The following is a 19,501-nucleotide window of genomic DNA, read 5'->3' as shown; positions in this document are numbered from 1 at the left end:
TTCTTATCAGGTGTCTTTACATATTTAAAAATGAACATTTTGTGAGTTTTAAGATGTTTTTCTAGTATTTTTTGTTCCTCCAGTTTAGCCTATTTTGCTCAAATAATGATGGAAATTGAGCTCTTCAGATTTCAGCAGTTCTGATTAGGGATGCTGGAGGATATTGGTATCTGAAACAGCACCCCCCCCACCCCCCGGACAAAAAATGAGTCGCCTTGTGTGTTTGAGGTGGCTGTAACATCAGGCTCCTGCAGATGGCGCTGCACAAGGATGATGGGGCTGTGAAGACCTGTGGGGTGTGGTGGACTGGGCTCAGACATTGAGAAGAGTGTAGTGCAGTGAGTGAATGTCTGGTTGCATGAGTGGAAAATGGGTCGCAAGGGAGACGTTTATGATTAGCAAACTGCTAATTGCTACCCTTCTTATATTCTAGATGTATTATTATTATTATTATTATTATTACTATTATTGTATTTATTCAATAGCTGCTCTTTGGGTGTAACAGGGACCTTGAGATCTCAATTCAGATCGGTATCGGATTCCTGATCGGGACAGGCCTACATTAAAATATCACTATTAGCAAAACCAAAGACAAGTTTGGTGTCTGATGTGTGCTTTTTTAGTTTAGAGCGGTAGATGCTAGGCTAACGTTGCTAACAAACATTGACGTTAGACTGTCACCAACCTCATCTCAGTGAACATACGCACACAACATCTGGCCTCCATCTCGTCCTCCTCAGCAGTTTCTTGACCGTTCCTCACAATTCTCACCGCAGGGCTCCGGAGCAGGTATCAGAATATCCATGATTATCCAAATTTTCCGATGAATTTGCAGCCAAATATGGTTCAAATTCCAATCCCTGATGCGCCCTGAGATGTAAATCGAACCTGCTGGCACCCTCCCATCTTTCACACATTTGAGTAAGGTCATACGAAGTGCAACACTACACTGCCGCTCCGACCCGGACATGCGGAAGCATCTGTCTAGAGGCCCGAGCTGATTTGTTTTAGGCTAATTAGGCCACAATATGTGTCAAACTGCTGTTGTTTGTCAAGGCTTTTATGTTTCTATCTCTAGCCTAAACTAAATAATCAATAATGTATAAACAAATCAATAAATCATATATTGACGATATATATCAAATATTATGCAGAAAAAATGAGAATACATGTGCAGGCAAGAATTATTCTACAGTTATACGTAGGTAAAAGTAAACAATCATGCATTTAAACCTATGCTAAAAGGACAAAAGTATTGGGACACCTGCTCATTCATTGTTTCTTCTGAAATGAAGGCTAATAAAATGAGTTTCCTTTGCTTTTGTTGGAGTAACTGTCTCTACTGTCCAGGGAAGAAGACTTTCTGCTAGATTTTGGAGGACAGAAGCATAAGTGAGGTCAGAATGTTGGACGATCCACGCCTGGCATTAGGCAGCATGGTGTCAATAGTAGGTTTATTAGGTTGATCTGCTCCAGAGAGTCCTATTCTATTGGCAGTATTTATTTCTCTACAGGGACTAGACAAGCTGTGTGTGTGTTTCGGCAATAGCTTTACCGGAATGCGTAAAAACATTAATTAGAAACGGTGTCCACAAACATTTGGACAACAAGGACTAGCTCAGTGAAAAATCTCATGAACATGACTGATCACTGATCCCAGATTCAGTCGATCAGCCAAGGCTTGTTTGGTGTCCGACGAGTGCTTCTGCAGTCCAGAACGGTAGATGCTAGGCTAATGTTGCTAACGAACACTGGAGTTACGTTGGTCAGTACGAGGTCTCCTTCCGACTCTCGTGTCCCGGAGCAGAACAGCTGCATGGTCCTACAAGCGGTACAGCCCTGTACATTGCTGAGCACTGTGTCTCCCCCCAAGTAGGGCTCGCTTTTTTGCATGTTGTCAAACGCATACTGCAGCTAAGATGACCACATTGCCCCAGGAATGGTGTTAAATATTTGCTAGCACCCTTTACTGGTTAAACCGAGACCACCCCCGACCCCCCAGCCCCTTCCCCCCCCTGTTGATGACATTTGGCACATCTACTACTTGAGAAAAGGTGCATTTCCTGAATGCCTGTGCAGCTTAAGTAGTTCTCATTCAGGCAGGCTGTTGCTAGGTGGTTACTAGGTACAATTGTGGTGTTGATTTTTTTCTAGGTGGTTGCTATGGTGTTGCTGTGGTGTGGCTTAGTACATGGTTGGTACATGGATGGTAAGGTGTTTGCTTCGGAATCCTAGATGTTTGCGAGGGTGTTGCTAAGTGGTTGCTAGATGGAGGCTACAGTGCTGTTGTGGCATTTCAGGTGGTTGCTGTGGCGTTGCTAAGTGGTTGCTAGATAGATGCTACAGTGCCGTATTGGTACAGTGTGGTATTTCAAGTGTTGGCTACATTGTTATGTAGTTTTTTTTTTTGGGGGGGGGGGGTTGTGTGTTGCTAGGTGGTTACTAGGTAAAATTGTGTCTTTGATTTGTTTTCTAGGTGGTTGGTATGATGTTGCTATGGTGTGGCTTAGTACATGGTTGGTACTTGGTTTGTGGCTATAGCGTTTAAAGGTGTTTGCTATGGAATCCTAGATGTTTGCAATGGTGTTGCTAAGTGGTTTCTAGATGGAGGCTACAGTGCTGTTGTGGCATTTCACGTGGTTGCTGTGGTGTTGCTAGGTGGTTACTAGATAAAATTGTCTTTGATTTTTTTCTAGGTGGTTGCTATGGTGTTTTGCTGTGATGTTCCTTAGTACATTGATGCTACAGTTCCGTATTTCAAGTGGTGGCTACATTGTTATTTAGTTCTAGGGGGGTATGTTGCTAGGTGGTTGCTAGGCAGGGCAGATGCTATGGTGTTCCAAGGTGGGTGCTATGGTATCTCATGTGTATGCTAGGCTTTCCATCGCTGTGCAGAAAGCGTACATTCGGTCAGAAAGCTCACAGTCAGGAGCGTCGAGCAGTCTGGAGGAGGAACGGTGTTGATATCTCGAGTTAGCCAGTAAATATATAGATGAAGCACTCAGACTCTGGCCATATTGTGTTTACCCGCAGAGGTCAGACCGGGTTTATGATATTTTGAAATAATCCTACGTGAAATCTAGCTGTCAGTAAATCTCTGTGTAGACCGCTCCTGCAGTGAGGTGTCATTGATAGATTACAATTAGTGCAACCCAGTATGAATGCCGAGAGTGTCCTTTCACATGCCTGCGCCTCATGCCTCACCATGGCTTCTGAGCAGCACTGTATCCGTTATCACTCGGGACGCTGACGGATTGCCTTCGGTGCGTCTGAAAGGGTTCGTCATCATACATTTAAAGACCTGCGCTCTCGGACGGGCCACGAAAAAGCCCATCCTCGAAACCTTCGTTATTTACGAAGAAAAAAAACAACAGCAGGAGTCTCTCTGAAATCTCCCAAGTTCAGCCCAGGGTACCAAACGACAGATCGCTGGGAGCTTTCCTGTCGCTGGGATCAGCGTGTTAACTTTACGATCTGGAAATGGGCCTACAAGTCCATATCATAACCCCTCACGCCTCCGACACCTTAGCGCTGAGGTGTTAATCCTCCTCAAAGATTCGGTTGCACAAGTGGGAGACCAGTGGTGCTCCGATTGTGGTCCCTCACGGGACTGGTCCCTCGTGAACATCTGGAACCAGTTACCAGTGTGGACTGAATCACACTTTGCAGCTGGATTGAAATCAATCCTAAAGCCTGAGAGACGCAATCAGATAACCTGACCGCCGGGGGTACCGGTCACCCTGAACGCTGTCTCGAATATGAAGCCTGTCCTCCTGTCCTCATGGTTTGTGAATAAGGCAATCTTTTCTTTATATAACCACGATATGCCGTTGTGCTAGCAGAGGGGACGTGTGATGAGAAGGGAGGACAGCATCAGGGTTCTGGGCATGCTTTGATTGATAGCAGCGTGTGGTATAAATTTAGCTAGCATGTGAACACATTAATCAGCAGGAGAGGAACAGGCCACCCTGGCAGATGGGGACACCGTCCAGGGTGGCCATACTCTCGTCTTCACCGAGATCATGCTTCTTTAAAGCTATGTCCTCTTTAAGTCACCCTCAAGATGGATCCCCACACAAACGTCCGATTATTCCCTGCTGTTTTTCCCAGGCAATTGACTGACGTTGAGCTCTTTGTCTCCTTGCAGCTCTGCCTCAGGAGATAAGCTTGATAAGAAGGCGGTCCCTGTTGGTGGAGCCCTCAGCGGGGGTGGTCAGAACCTGTTGCTGAGCCCAGCGAGTCTACAGCTGGCCCAGCTTCAGGCCCAGCTCACCCTGCACCGCCTCAAACTCGCCCAGACCAGCAACACTGCCGCTGCCGCTACCGTCCTCAACCAGGTGCTCTCCAATGTGGCCATGTCCCAGCCACTGTTTAACCAGCTGAGGGGCTCCAGCATTGGCCAGGCTCATGGAAGGGGCTTCCCTTCTGCGCCCATCTCCTTTCCCCCTCCCGCCCCCACCCTGGGAACGCTGGTGGGGGGCGCGTTCACGCAGAACCATGCTGGGATCAGACTGAACCACTACGCCGGAGTTGGGAGCACGAACCAGAGCAGCAGTCCGCATGGAGAGTATGGGAAAAAAGCTGGCACGTTTCAGACAGACGCGGATCGGCGTATGCAGTTTGGGTTCCTAGGAGGGAATGTACCGGTAGGTCCCAGCAAACCGGGCAACGCTGTACAGTACGGAGGTGCCGGTGTGCCGGCCAAGAACAGCACCCAGAGCAACTACCAAAGAGACTTCTACCCTTCCGACGGTCAGCAAGGGGTGTTTGCAGGAGGCGAACAGAGCCAGGACTCTGGGCAAAAAGAGCCCTGGAAAAACCCAGTGAGCTTCCCCAACTCAGGTAAACTGGACATGAACACTGGGACTGGGAGCAGTACCTGGTGCCCGGCCGCTCAGGGATTTGCTGGTCCACGAGCAGAACTGTACAACCCTGAGGAGCCCACTGGTGAGCCCAGGTTCAGCCCGGTAGGTGGCCTGGGCTTCGGCATTGCTGGGGGACAGCAGGGGTTTGGAGGATATCAGCAGCAACAGAAGGGTGAGGAGGGGATGGGCTTGACCCTACAGGCCCACCAGCTCAACGACTATCACGGGGTGACACCATCACACCTACCCCACCAGTGCACCATCTGTGAGAAGAAGGTTTACAACCTGAAGGTGAGTGAGCCTGTTTATTGTCCAAGTGTCGATCATAGTGTCGACCATGGAGGAAAGGAAATGGCCCGTTAGCTTCAGTCAGTGTCAGCGTGATGAACCTGGATGATCCTGTTTGCCCCTTTTCGGGGTCTCTATTATGCAATCTTCAGGTGTGGAAAGGTGTTGACCCTTCTCAAATAATCTGGCCTGTCCAATCTAAATCTAACCTTAAGCCCTTAAATCAGAGTGAATTTCAGCTCACAGTTTGCTCACTTAGGCACATTTCCCCACACAGCAGGAAGAAAAAAAAGTTTGTGGACGCCTTTTCAGTCTGGAAAAGATTAGAAAAACATGTGTAGGGACTCCAGGGACCAAACTACAAGTAAAGCTATAGTGATTGGAACAGTATGCAATCTTTTCATGAGTAGGCAGCCTCCCGAAGTGTCTCCAAGACCAAGGGAGTACAAACACCCGGGAACTGACAAAGAACCCCAGAACAACATCCGAAGAAGCAGACTAAGTACTAGGACAGTGTGTTGTGGATAGATTAACCTAAAGTGTAGCTTTTAGACAGACATGGGCCACATCCGTCTGGAACGAACCATTACCTGAAGCAGAAGCGCAGTTGGGTCATGCAACAGGACAATGACCACACAGATATATGTAATGTAAATGAGCTTCCACTATGGCCATCAGCAGCCAGAGTCTGCTGGGTGGGTAGATGGCGCCCTCTCTCCCCACATCACTCTTAAAGCGACGTTGGCTGGCACAGAGCTACGAAGGGGTGGGTTAATTGGCAGCACCAAACTGGGAGAAAAAGGGGGAAAGTATGGGATGTTTGGGATGGCCTAGTCAAAGCACAAAGCACACGGCCTAAACCCGGTTGCCATGTTGTGTCTAGACCTGAAAGGTCTGCAAATGTCACTGAGCTGAAGCAGTTCTGCAAGGAGGAGCGGGCCAAAATTCCAGAGACACCGATCGACAACTAAAGCCAGTGTTCGGTTGCAGTTGTTGCTTCTGCTGCTGCTAATGGGGGTGTAGTCGGCTATAGGCGTAACGTGACAACGACACGTTCACAGAGGAGAAACCGGGAGATTCGGGAGTTGAGAATTGAGGGGGTCAGGGCCCTGTCTGTCTTCTTCACAGGAATGAACTTCAAAGTACGACAGGGCCCGTTGTTTTTTTTGTTTTTTTTAATATGTTAAGTGATGGCTAACGCCTGCAGCTGCCGCTGCAACCGAGCTGAGGTCATGCAGCATACTTAATCACAGCACCTATTGTTCCCAGGTCTGTGTGAAACCCCGAGAGCAGCTGGGCTGTGGAAACTAGAGGCAGGCTTTAGTGGCAGGGCATGCAGCCCCACATGCACTCGGTTCGCTGGGAGTTCCTGGTCTCCGGGCTGCGAATGTGTGCTGGGGTCTCTTTAACTGGCCCGACTGTGGAATCTTGCACTCGGAAAGGAGGATCAGGGGAAGCTCAGTGTTGACTGACGGACTGTGTATGTGTGATTGTGTGTGTGTGTGTGTGTGTGTGTGTGTGTGTGTGTAAATGTGTGCGCCGTGTTTTCAGGACTGGGACCAGCACGTGAAGGGCAAGCTGCATCTACAGAACCGGTCGCTCTACGTCGAGGGGTGAGTAGTGATGCTGAAATCCGCCGTGTTTACCGTTGCCGAAGCCGTAAATCAGCCTGGGGACGTCATCTGTGGAAGGAGAAAGGGGTTGAGCCTGACAGTTGGTGACACATGGGGGGCTGTTACGGCCTTGGCTAATGTGGTGTGGACTGGGGATATTTTTAAAGCTCCTATATGAAACTTTTAAACATGCTTTTACCGGTTCATTAGTGAAGCCAATCGCCCTATTAAAAGGGAGGTGGTGTTTTATTGGAGCCTCATGCTCCATTTACAGAGGCAATGGCCTGAATCTGAGCCGGGTCATAGGATATAGGCAGTCAGGCTGCTGTGGGATTTGGAGTCTAAAAGCAGTGCTGTCCCCCTCTCAGCCCAGCGGTCGGAGCCCTGCACTTTCCAGCCACGTCTGAAGGATGCCCCGGCTCAGCGTTGAATAACACCATGGCGTACTCGTCCGCCGCCGGCCAAGGTAAGTCAGCAAACGCCGAGGTTTTCCCTGGCCGCCGCGCACCCGAGGGTGTGAGGTGGAACGAGAGCTATGAGGCTCAATTTTGAGACAAGGGTCTATTTTTAGGGCCGCCGTTCTGCTCGCAGAGGGCGCGTGTGGACTGTGGGATCGCTTGGCGGACAACGTTTATTAATACCAGCGGCGGAGTTGCTTTCATAATGCCGGACGCGCCGTCCTAGAAAACGATTTTTGACCGTTCGAAAAGCCTCGGGCGCTCGGCTGTAAATCATAGTGTGCTCACGGCAGGCAGGAGACAGTCAGCGGCGCACAGTTTCCGTTAGGTAGGTGGCAGCGCAGGGACTGTTGAAGTTGTTGAAGTAGATCTCGGGTTTGACTTGAGACCAGGATCGTTCCACGCCTGAAGCCGCGGACCTTAAATTCGTAGAACCTCAGAACGGATTGCTTGTAATGATTAGTTGTCCCACTTTTCACCTTTCGGTCTGTTTTCTTTTTTGTCCACAGATGTTCCAGCTGGAGGTGCCTCTTATTTACCAGCTGCAGCTATGAAGTCATTTCCTCTCTCGGGGGCGGGATTTACCTCGCACCAGCCAGGGGCTAAGGTCAGCCATGGTTTTGTCATTGTTATTCTGCTGTCCGTTCCTATAGCGCACACCTGAACTCCGCCACAATGGCGCAATGACTAGCACTAGCTTTCCGAGTCGGGGACGTGTCGACAAGAAAGTCGTGGCGTATTTAGTAGTGGCGTTTACCTGGCATCAAGGTCTTCGGATCAGATCAGATTAGATTAGATTGTCATAGATCAGATCGTTCGGTTAAAAATAGGTCACTACTTAGCTTTAGGCTAAGGACTGGATTGGTTATCTGTCGATACTTAGCATTATGGTATTCAAATTAGATTGGATCAGATTGGATTGGTACTGGAAAATATTTAGCATTCGGGTACTCAGATAAGATCTGAATCTGACGTTGCTTAGTATCAAGGTATTCAGTTCAGATCGGATTGGATTGTTATTGGCCAGTAGTTTAATATTAAGGTGCTTGGATCAGATTGGAATCAGATAATTCTTCGAATTAAGGTACTTGGATTGGTATTGGCCAATACTTAGCATTAAAGTACTCAAATTAGATCAGATTGGGTCGATATTGGACAATGGACCAGATCAGATTGGATTGGATCAGATTGGTATTGCCAAATTCTTAGCACTAATGTACTCAGATCAGATCTGTATCGGCTGATACTTAGCACTAATGTACTCGGATTAGTTTGGACTGAATTGGTATCAGATGACTTTTAGCATTAAGGTACTCTGCTCATATCGGATTGGACTGTTATTGGCCAATAGTTTAATGTTAGGGTGCTTGGATAAGATTGGAATTGGCTGATGCTTAGCATTAAGGTGTTTGGATTGCTATTGGCCAATTCTTAGCATGCATAAGGTACTCAAATTAGATCAGATCAGATCAGGCAATATTGTACAATGGATCGGATCAGACTGGATCGGATTGGATTGGTATTGCTCAATTTGTAGCATTAATGTACTCAAATCAGATCTGTACCAGCTGATAGATACTTAGCATTAAAGTACTCGGATCAGATCGGACCGTATTGGTATCGGCCAACACTTGGCATTAAGGTACTCGGATCAGATCGGACATTTGTCTTCCTAATAGGAGTCACTGAGGCACCAAAGCACTGCTGTTGCTACACTGCAGCCTGCAGCATGTCTCACTGGGGTATGCTTCAGAATTTTTGATGTGACCTGTAAATCAGACGAAAGACGCATGAGTGTTATTTTTTCCCGCCGTAGCCTTTGATGTGTCGGTGGTATTTAACATTTTGTGCCTAGAGCTTTAGAAGCTGGCGAAGCTTCTGGCCTCTGGATGTTTGGAGCATTAACTCATATCTCTATATTCCTCCCCCTTGTTTAGCTCACTGGCTCAGAGCCTGGATTGATCTGTGTTCATCAGACTACTGGGCCGCTGTACTGACGGACAGATTGCAGGCCACTTATTGCTGTGGTCTAATGCTAATTACATATGGCTGCAGGACACTCATCACCTCGGACAGTGCATGTCAGAGACACGTGGCCTGCATTATCATTAACACACATCCACCCGTCCCAAGAGTTTTAGCGTACTTTAAAAATGCAGAGCCGGGGTCCGATCTAAACGGTAAGCAACCTCAGCAATCAGGCGGTCGGTCGTGTGCTGCTCGGCCTGAACTGCAGTTGTCGTTCCCGCTTCGAGGCTGGAATGGGATGGGAATGCTTTGGGACAACTGCACTATCAGGTTTTGTTCCCGGCGAACAGATCTCGTTTCCATACAGTTTTCTATGGGTCTTTTTATAGCCTTTGACAGATGAGATTATGACAGATTTGCCGAGTAGCAGGAACTAATCGGAAAAAGGCCAGATTAGACAACCACAAACACAAGGAATTAATCCGATCTAACTTTGATCTTGATTGATTTGCTTCGTTTTGAAACATTAACTCATTAAAAAACCCATCCAAAGGTTTAGGCAAAAGCCAAAAGTTTGTGGACACCCCTTCTAATAAATGCATTCATCTAATCTAAGTTGCACTCGTTGGCTAGAGGGGTATAAAGCCTCCGTCAGCTTTGAGCTGTGGAGCAGTGGAACTAGCCGGTGCTCCATCCAATACTTCTAGGATGAGTTGGGATGTGTTGCTCTTGTTGCCGAATGCAATCAAATCAAATTCTCACAGCAATGCTCCTCCCAAATCTAGCAGAAAGTCTTCTTCCCTGGACGGTAGAAACAGTTACTCCAACAGAAGCAGGACCAGCTCTTTATAAAAGCCTGGATTTCAGAAAACGTGTGCAGGTGTCCCAATACTTTTGTCCGTATAGTGTAATGGAACACAATATTAGTATATCTATTCATTAATATTATAATTATGAATCATATTTTGTGGTGATGTCACAGATGCAAAGCTGCTAATCTGCTAATTCTGCTAACATTGTGCGATTGAGTGATGGGGGGAGAGGAAGGGTCATCCATGACCCCTGGGTGGAATCTGTCCTAGCTAAGCTAGCTAAGGTTCTCCATGAAACCCGTCCCTGTTTATTTTGAAGGACCTATTGCTGCAGTCCCTTTGCGGTGGTGTAAAGGAGGGGTTGGCAGGTGGAGCTCCAGTTTTGGTAGGAAACCTTCAGAAGCGAGGCACGGGCTCGAGGCTTCCACCCTGGGGCAGAGGAACAGGTGCTGAAGGACCTCCACCCAGCATTCTACCTAGTAGGCAAATCTGCTGGAGCTGTCGAGAAACCCAAAACACACCAGCCCCCCCAAACCACCTGCTCCGGTCTTCACGTTACACTCAGGGAAAGTCAGCGACCAGATGCAGGGTCTTTTTTTTGTGTGCCCCTTAATCGATATCTGAGGTGGGATTGTTGGGGAGAGGGTGCCGACAGGGCGAGATGCTGTTCTGCGTGACTGTGGACATGCTCAGTGTGTGGCGAGGTCTTTTTTTAGCTGATGGGGTGACGAGCGCTTTCCTGCGTTTCACATGTACGTGCGCCGTGGGCTGGATTTGGAGGGTCACGCGCTAGCCCCTTTCCGCTGCGCTTTCAAAAATAAGAACCGGCCGAAACACAGGTCACTAGAACCCAGGGTTCTAGCTGTAGGTCATTTCCCACCTGCTTGAAGGACAGCGTGGGCTATGGCTGTGTAGCTAATACTCACATTAATGTCCTCACAGATAAGACGATGTTAGCTTGCTGTGTAGCTAATGCTAAAACAGCTAAAACTATGCTAACTAGCTGTAGCTTCATGTCCTGTGGGGAAATTAGGGCTAGGATTATGCTAATTAGCTATAGCTTCATGTCCTGTGGTAAAGTTATGGCTAGGATTATGCTAACTAGCCGTAGCTTCATGTTCTGTGGTAAAGTTACGGCTAGGATTATGCTAATTAGCTATAGCTTCATGTCCTGTGGTAAAGTTATGGCTAGGATTATGCTAACTAGCCGTAGCTTCATGTCCTGTGGTAAAGTTACGGCTAGGAATAAGCTAATTAGCTGTAGCTTCATGTCCTGTGGTAAAGTTACAGCTAAGATTATGCTAACTAGCCGTAGCTTCATTTTCTATGGTAAAGTTACAGCTAAGATTATGCTAACTAGCCGTAGCTTCATGTTCTGTGGTAAAGTTACAGCTAAGATTATGCTAACTAGCCGTAGCTTCATTTTCTGTGGTAAAGTTACAGCTAAGATTATGCTAACTAGCCGTAGCTTCATGTTCTGTGGTAAAGTTACGGCTAGGATTATGCTAACTAGCTGTAGCTTCATGTTCTGTGGTAAAGTTACGGCTAAGATTATGCTAACTAGCCGTAGCTTCATGTTCTGTGGTAAAGTTACAGCTAAGATTATGCTAACTAGCCGTAGCTTCATGTTCTGTGGTAAAGTTACAGCTAAGATTATGCTAATTAGCTGTAGCTTCATGTTCTGTGGGAAAGTTACGGCTAGGATTATGCTAACTAGCTGTAGCTTCATGTTCTGTGGTAAAGTTACGGCTAAGATTATGCTAACTAGCCGTAGCTTCATGTTCTGTGGGAAAGTTACGGCTAGGATTATGCTAACTAGCTATAGCTTCATGTCCTGTGGTAAAGTTACGGCTAGGATTATGCTAACTAGCTGTAGCTTCATGTCCTGTGGGAAAGTTACGGCTAGGATTATGCTAATTAGCTGTAGCTTCATGTCCTGTGGGAAAGTTACGGCTAGGATTATGCTAACTAGCTGTAGCTTCATGTCCTGTGGGAAAGTTACGGCTAGGATTATGCTAATTAGCTGTAGCTTCATGTCCTGTGGGAAAGTTACGGCTAGGATTATGCTAATTAGCTGTAGCTTCATGTCCTGTGGGAAAGTTATGGCTAGGATTATGCTAACTAGCTGTAGCTTCATGTCCTGTGGGAAAGTTACGGCTAGGATTATGCTAATTAGCTGTAGCTTCATGTCCTGTGGGAAAGTTATGGCTAGGATTATGCTAACTAGCTGTAGCTTCATGTCCTGTGGTAAAGTTACGGCTAGGATTATGCTAATTAGCTGTAGCTTCATGTCCTGTGGTAAAGTTATGGCTAGGATTATGCTAACTAGCTATAGCTTCATGTCCTGTGGTAAAGTTATGGCTAGGATTATGCTAACTAGCCGTAGCTTCATGTCCTGTGGGAAAGTTACGGCTAGGATTATGCTAACTAGCTATAGCTTCATGTCCTGTGGTAAAGTTATGGCTAGGATTATGCTAACTAGCCGTAGCTTCATGTCCTGTGGGAAAGTTATGGCTAGGATTATGCTAACTAGCTATAGCTTCATGTCCTGTGGTAAAGTTATGGCTAGGATTATGCTAACTAGCTGTAGCTTCATGTCCTGTGGGAAAGTTATGGCTAGGATTATGCTAATTAGCTGTAGCTTCATGTCCTGTGGTAAAGTTACAGCTAAGATTATGCTAACTAGCTGTAGCTTCATGTTCTGTGGTAAAGTTATGGCTAGGATTATGCTAATTAGCTGTAGCTTCATGTTCTGTGGGAAAGTTACGGCTAGGATTATGCTAACTAGCTGTAGCTTCATGTCCTGTGGTAAAGTTATGGCTAGGAATAAGCTAATTAGCCGTAGCTTCATGTCCTGTGGTAAAGTTACAGCTAAGATTATACTAATTAGCCGTAGCTTCATGTCCTGTGGTAAAGTTACAGCTAAGATTATACTAATTAGCCGTAGCTTCATGTCCTGTGGTAAAGTTACAGCTAAGATTATGCTAACTAGCTGTAGCTTCATGTTCTGTGGTAAAGTTATGGCTAGGATTATGCTAATTAGCTGTAGCCTCATGTCCTGTGGTAAAGTTATGGCTAGGATTATGCTAATTAGCTGTAGCTTCATGTCCTGTGGTGAAGTTACAACTAAAACTATGCTAACTAGCTGTGTAGCTAATGCTGATGTTATTAGCCTCATTTATGTGGTAAATTTGTAGCTAACATAATGTTAGCTGAATGCGTAGTTGATTCTGATGTTATTAGCATAATTTTTCTCTGGTAAAGTTGATGTCTTATTTCTATGGTAAATGTATGTTATTAGCTTCATTTGCTGTGTTAAGGTTGCTGCTAAGGTGACGATTGTTAGCTATGTAGCTGATGCTGGTGTTATTAGCTTTATTTACTATGGCTAAAATTATGTTAGCTGGATGTGTAGTAAATGCTTATATTATTAGCTTAATGTTCTGTGGTAAAGTTATAGCTTAGATGGTGTTAGCTTGCTAATGCTGTTATTAGCTTAATTCGCTCTGGTAAAGTTACTGCTTAGGTGATGTTTGCTAGCTGTGCAGCTAACAATAATGTCATTAGCTTGTTGTTTCTGGTAATGATGAACATCATGACCTGCTGCTTGTTCCCTGTGGATGTTGGACTCGAGGTTCTAGATTCAAGGACAGTTGAACGGCATCTCTGACCAGGCTGCCAGAGAGCTGAACCGCTCTGAACCGCGGGGACACGAGCGGTTATATAAAGGGTCGCTACGGCCAGTCTGATATGTCTAGGGAGCATAAGCTAACAGGATAGCGCCGGTGGCAGTTAGCCGTGTGTGTGCACGGGTGTGTGTTTTGAAGGCCCGCCAGTGTGTGTGACTGATTGGTCCTCACGTATGGAATGTATGGAACATGGTCCGGGATTAGGGCCGTAATGGCATGACCTTGTTACGAATGCTGCTACCAAAAAGAGCCCCTCGATGTAATTGGCACCCGCGGTGCGTACAGGTGCTTTTTACTGTAGCGTTAATGACGGCTGCCAGCAACCGTGTCCGATTGCGTTGGGCCGAGGTGGACGTTGGGATGCGTTTAACTCCAACAAAAGAAAAGTTCTGTCGGTGTCTTTTCGGCTCAGTTATTTACGAGCGCTGTCTCATCGGAGACGCAAACACACTGCTCACACGCTAATGTTAGCTGCTATAAAGACCACCTGTCCACCCGGCAGCTGGCCGGCCACAACTCAGCTCCGCTTTTGCTCGAGCCCTGTGAGCTATAGCAGCCTGATATAGACAGATAAATCCTATTGTCATCTGTGACAGAGCCCTGACCGATATACCGTATACCATATGTTGAAATTCATGCTAATTTTAAAAAGCTAAAAATTTATACGATCAAAAAATGTATGAGGCCCTAATAGTTTACTGGCTGGAAACTGGGTGTAGATATTTAGATACTGTATGATCGTCTGTCCTCAGTTTTCAGATAACAGCAGAAACTTTTTTATATATAAAGTTTTATAGAAATACTAGATTTTGCTGTAATTATATAAATATAATTATAAAATAAAAAAGTAAGAAGTATTTTAGCAAAAACAATTTAATTCTACTGACCCCAGATGCAGTCAGTCAGCCAAATATTTGTTTGGTATCTGATTTGTGTATATTTAGTGTAAAACAACAGATGCTAGGTTAACTTTGCTAACAAACAATGGATTTGAACTGTCACCAATCGCATCTCCCCAAATAAACACCCTAAATCCTAACTGATTTCGTAGAAAAATCAAAAGATCCCTTTTCAGATAACAGTAGAAACTTTTTTATATATCAAGTTTTTATATTTTTTATATTTTTAAATACTTTATTTTGTTATAATTAAATCAATATAATTATATTATAAAAAAAATTAAGAAGTATTTTAGCAAAAACAATCTAATTCTACTGACCCCAGATGCAGTCAGTCAGCCAAATATTTGTTTGGTATCTGATTTGTGTATATTTAGTGTAAAACAAAAGATGCTAGGTTAACTTTGCTAACAAACAATGGATTTGAACTGTAAATAAACATAAACATAAAACACCCCAAATCCTAACTGATTTCGTAGAAAAATCAAAAGATCTAATTGAAAAGCAAAAAGTTGAACAGAAAGTGTGAGTAGACGTCTTTTAAAATTGTTTCTTTTTGTATTTATAGACTAGAGGTTTATAAATCCATTTACATCCATTTAACAAACAAACAAGGAATCTGAAGCGTTTTGAGAAACGGGTTGAGAGACTTTGAGCTTTGAGTTTACAGAGATAAGATTTTGTCTTGTTAGCAGTGTTAGCCTAGCATCTCCTGTTGCTCAGTTGGAAAATGATACTTGAACAGCTGGTGGTTTCCTCTTTAGAGGCTGACATAAGTACATGGAAGCATTAAATTATGTATGAAATGAGCTTCATATAAAACAATCCAATTAAAGAAACAAGAATAACAAAAGAAATGTAACAGACATTTTCATGTCAGAACCATCATGCAGATAAACAGCGGTTATATAAGTTAGTACATCAGTTGGAGTTTATTTATTATAATGCTAATTTCAGATTTCTAAAGTCCAAATGAACATTACAAACCTTACTTAAATTATCTCATTTTTATGATTATTGTTTTTCTGCAGTATTCGATAGAGAGTATTTAATTAGTGTATTTTCTAATACTTGTCTTCAGTGAAGTTCTTAAAATAAAAATTGTTTTTTTGTAAAAACTTAAGATTTGGCAATTTCCAGTGTTACTTTTAAACAATAGATGCCTTCACCTTTTTATGTTTTATTATCTGAGTCACTTACAATAACATGTTCTGTAACGTAAGTAACAATAAACCTATTAAATTCACAAATTACAGAAAACTGAAAAACATTTTGTTGCGGTCACACAAAACACAAAAACATTTTCTTGTATCTCAGTTTTTATAGAAACGCTCCTAAATTACATGGAATAAAAATCTCTAATTTCACTTCCATTAATAGTATGGAAGTTTTTCCCTTCTAATGTAAAGTTGCCATTTTGGAGATATATACAAATTATTGCTGTCACCAAAAGTTACAAAAATATAATTATTTTAAATACATTCAAAGTATATTTATTTTGCTTTACAATATATAACATGAATATAAATATATTATATTCATATTATAATATATGAATATATATTAACTATTACATTTGTTTTATTATATTAGGGAATATTAATGTTATATATCATATAACAAAATAAATATCAACATATTTTGACAAAATAAAAAAGTGGTGAATATAGTTTTACAACATTATATATATGGTAAATAACTTTAAATATACTACATTTAAATAAATATTGAATATATTCATGTTATATATTGTAAAGCAAAATAAATATATTTTGAATATATATAAAAAATTAATATTTTTGTAACTTTTGGTGACAGCAAACAATTTGTTAAATACATGTGTTTTAAATATGAGCTCCAACAGTCTGACAACAACATGAACGGATTATAAAAAAAAGTAAAGCTGAGGACGAAAACCAACCTTTTACACATTTATCTTTAGGATTTGCATTAAAATTGATGAATTATTTCATTTATTAAATAAATTATGGTTAATAATTCAACCAGGCATCATTTTATTAAAAAAAAGACGTATCAGAACTTCATGAGGATTGGACCAATAGAAATGTTGAACGCTGGGGGGGCTTAATACCCCTCTAGCCCACGCCTGACATTAGTTTAGGCACATAATAGGCTCATGGTGTTTATGTTTAGGGTCCTAATCTATTGGCAGTACCTCTCTACAGGGAAGTTTGCCGGACTAAATGTTAACCTCATTTTGAGATTCAAGGATGTGGAGAGCCGCTGATTGTTGGTGTCTGTACTTTGCTGTAGGTTGGTTGGGTGGAGGTATCGGGGGTGAGAGTCCAGGAGTCATGTTACAGTTCTAGGAGAGGTCAGTGGATCTTGGCAGGACGAGCGGAGGGGAATCTGTGAAAGGCCGTGTTCAGCACCTCCGTACTCCTACGAGGACATTCGCTGATCCCTCTCTGAGCTCCATCTGGATAAACAAACAGGAATGGCGGTTGGGAGAGAGCGCCGCTGTGTCTTCAGCCTCTTCTACCATTCCACTCCAGCTCTCATTAGGCTCTTATCCACAGCCGGGCCAGTCGGGGCTCGGGTGAACATGCCTTGAACATGGATTTGATAGCGCTGGCTGACGGTATTACGGCGTGCGCTGACTGCCAAGCGAGCTGTTCAGATAACAGGGTGTGTAACAGCCAGGAATCAGTATCAGGATGATCTGCCAGCCGGGCCTTAATTGATGCTGCTGTGTAGAACAGGTTAATCTCCCCAGAGGCGTCACAGTTTGAGGCGCCGGCGTTCTGGAGCCACCACAACACCTTTAAGATCTTTAATAAAGATAAAACTGTTCCACCAAAAAACTACAGAAAAGTAATAGATAGTTTTAAAGATAGATATAGATATATAGATATATAAAGATAGATATAGATATAGATATAGTTTTAAAGATAGATAGTTATAGATAGTTTTAAAGAAAGAATAGTGACTAGTCTGATTCTTAGATAGTTGGATTAAAAGATTAATAGAAAGCTTGAATATTAAAAAGTATTATTCATTGATTAACAGATGGTCTAAATCATTGACCATTAGAGAGTTGTTGTATAAGTGTCTAATAGGTAATCTGATTAATATACAAGAAGATTCCTAGATTAATACATGGTCCGATTCCTAGATTAATAAATAGACAACCCCCATATTAATAGAGAGTCCAATTCCCCTATCATCTGTTGAATTCCAACGAACATCTAACTTCAATTCCCAGATTAATTGATAATCAAATTCCTAGATTAATATATAGTCCAATTCCCATATCAATAGATACACCAATTCCTAGCTAGAATAGATGGTCCAATTCCATAATTAATAGATAGTCCAATTCTTAGGTTAATAAATAGCAAATTCCCACATTAATAGATAGTCCAATTCTTAGGTTAATAAATATCCAGTTCCTAGATTAATAGACAATCAAATTCCTAGATTAATATATAGTCCAATCCCCATATTAATTGATATTCAAATTCCTAGATTAATGGATAATCCAGTTTCTAGATGAATAGATAGTCCAATTACTAGATTAATGGATAGTCCAATTTCCATATTAATAGATTGTCCTATTCCTAAATTAATGTATAGTCCAATTACTAGATTAATATATAGTCCAGTTTGTAGATTAATATAGAGTCCAGTTTCTAGATGAACAGTCCAATTACTAGATTAATATATAGTCCAGTTTGTAGATTAATATAGAGTCCAGTTTCTAGATGAACAGTCCAATTACTACATTAATATAGAGTCCAGATTAATATATAGTCCAGTTTGTAGATTAATAAATAGTCAAATTCTACGATTAATAGTCCAATTACTACATTAACATATAGTCCAGTTTCTAGATGAATAGTCCAATTACTACATTAACATATAGTCCAGTTTCTAGATGAATAGTCCAATTACTACATTAATATATAGTCCAATTTCTAGATTAATAAATAGTCCAATTCTATGATTAATAGTCCAATTACTAGATTAATATATGGTCCAGTTTCTAGATTAATATATAGTCCAATTGTTAGATTAATATATAGTCCAATTTCTAGATTAATAAATAGTCCAATTCTATGATTAATAGTCCAATTACTAGATTAATTTATGGTCCAGTTTCTAGATGAATAAACAGTTAAATTCTACAATTAATAGTCCAATTACTAGATTAATATATAGCCCAATTTCTAGATTAATATATAGCCCAATTACTAGATTAATATATGGTCCAGTTTCTAGATTAATATATAGTCCAATTCCTAGATTAATAGTAAACTTCCTACAGTAATATATAGTCCAATTCACAAATTAACATGATTAATAGTCTGATTAATAGATTGACACTTTATGTCCTGCACATTTCTCTGTTTGATTACATTTAGCGCTCTATAAACTGTATTTCAATTATTTCATGTTTTACTTCAGATTATAATTTGTATTATTTTATAAACACATTTAAAAATAATGATAATTATTATATACAATATTTTTTAAGTATTAAATCTTTAAATTATTTTTTACACATTGTGCAAGCATGACTGTAATCATCATTATTATTAGTGATAGTGATGGCAGTAATAGTTACTGCAGTAGTAGTATAATTTAATAACAGCACTATGAACATGGATGGCATGTGTTTGTGGTCGGTCCGTCATTAACCTGTGAAGATCTGGCCCTGGATCTGATCTCCCACACTTTAGTAGCCTGTCTCGCAGGCCGGCCATTCAAAACTAATTGTTCTCTTATAAACCAAGAGCATAAACAGCCCGTTAGCCTCTATTTCTGTATCTGTTTACGATAGTGAGCCAGACGTGACCTTTCCGATATACAGACACAGCGCGATGCTGGCATGAAGCCGCTAATAGAATTATCACTGAGCCATTCTGAAACCATTAGCGTTGGGTCG

General features: G+C 42.5%; 1 protein-coding gene across 1 annotated transcript in view; it reads left to right on the top strand.

Annotated features, from left to right (window-relative positions):
• Window positions 1-19,501, top strand: part of rbm20 (RNA binding motif protein 20) — a 71,406-nt gene that overhangs the window by 39,037 nt on the left and 12,868 nt on the right. The window contains exons 2-5 of the mRNA XM_072671344.1: window positions 4,148-5,156; window positions 6,705-6,766; window positions 7,135-7,232; window positions 7,734-7,831. Coding sequence (XP_072527445.1) covers window positions 4,148-5,156; window positions 6,705-6,766; window positions 7,135-7,232; window positions 7,734-7,831 — 1,267 coding nt within the window. The remainder of the gene's footprint in view (window positions 1-4,147; window positions 5,157-6,704; window positions 6,767-7,134; window positions 7,233-7,733; window positions 7,832-19,501) is intronic.

The sequence above is a fragment of the Salminus brasiliensis genome, chromosome 25 (assembly GCF_030463535.1).
Source record: "Salminus brasiliensis chromosome 25, fSalBra1.hap2, whole genome shotgun sequence".
Classification (NCBI taxonomy): domain Eukaryota; kingdom Metazoa; phylum Chordata; class Actinopteri; order Characiformes; family Bryconidae; genus Salminus; species Salminus brasiliensis.
Note: the sequence above shows the minus strand (reverse complement) of the source record. Positions and strands in the feature narration are given on the sequence as shown.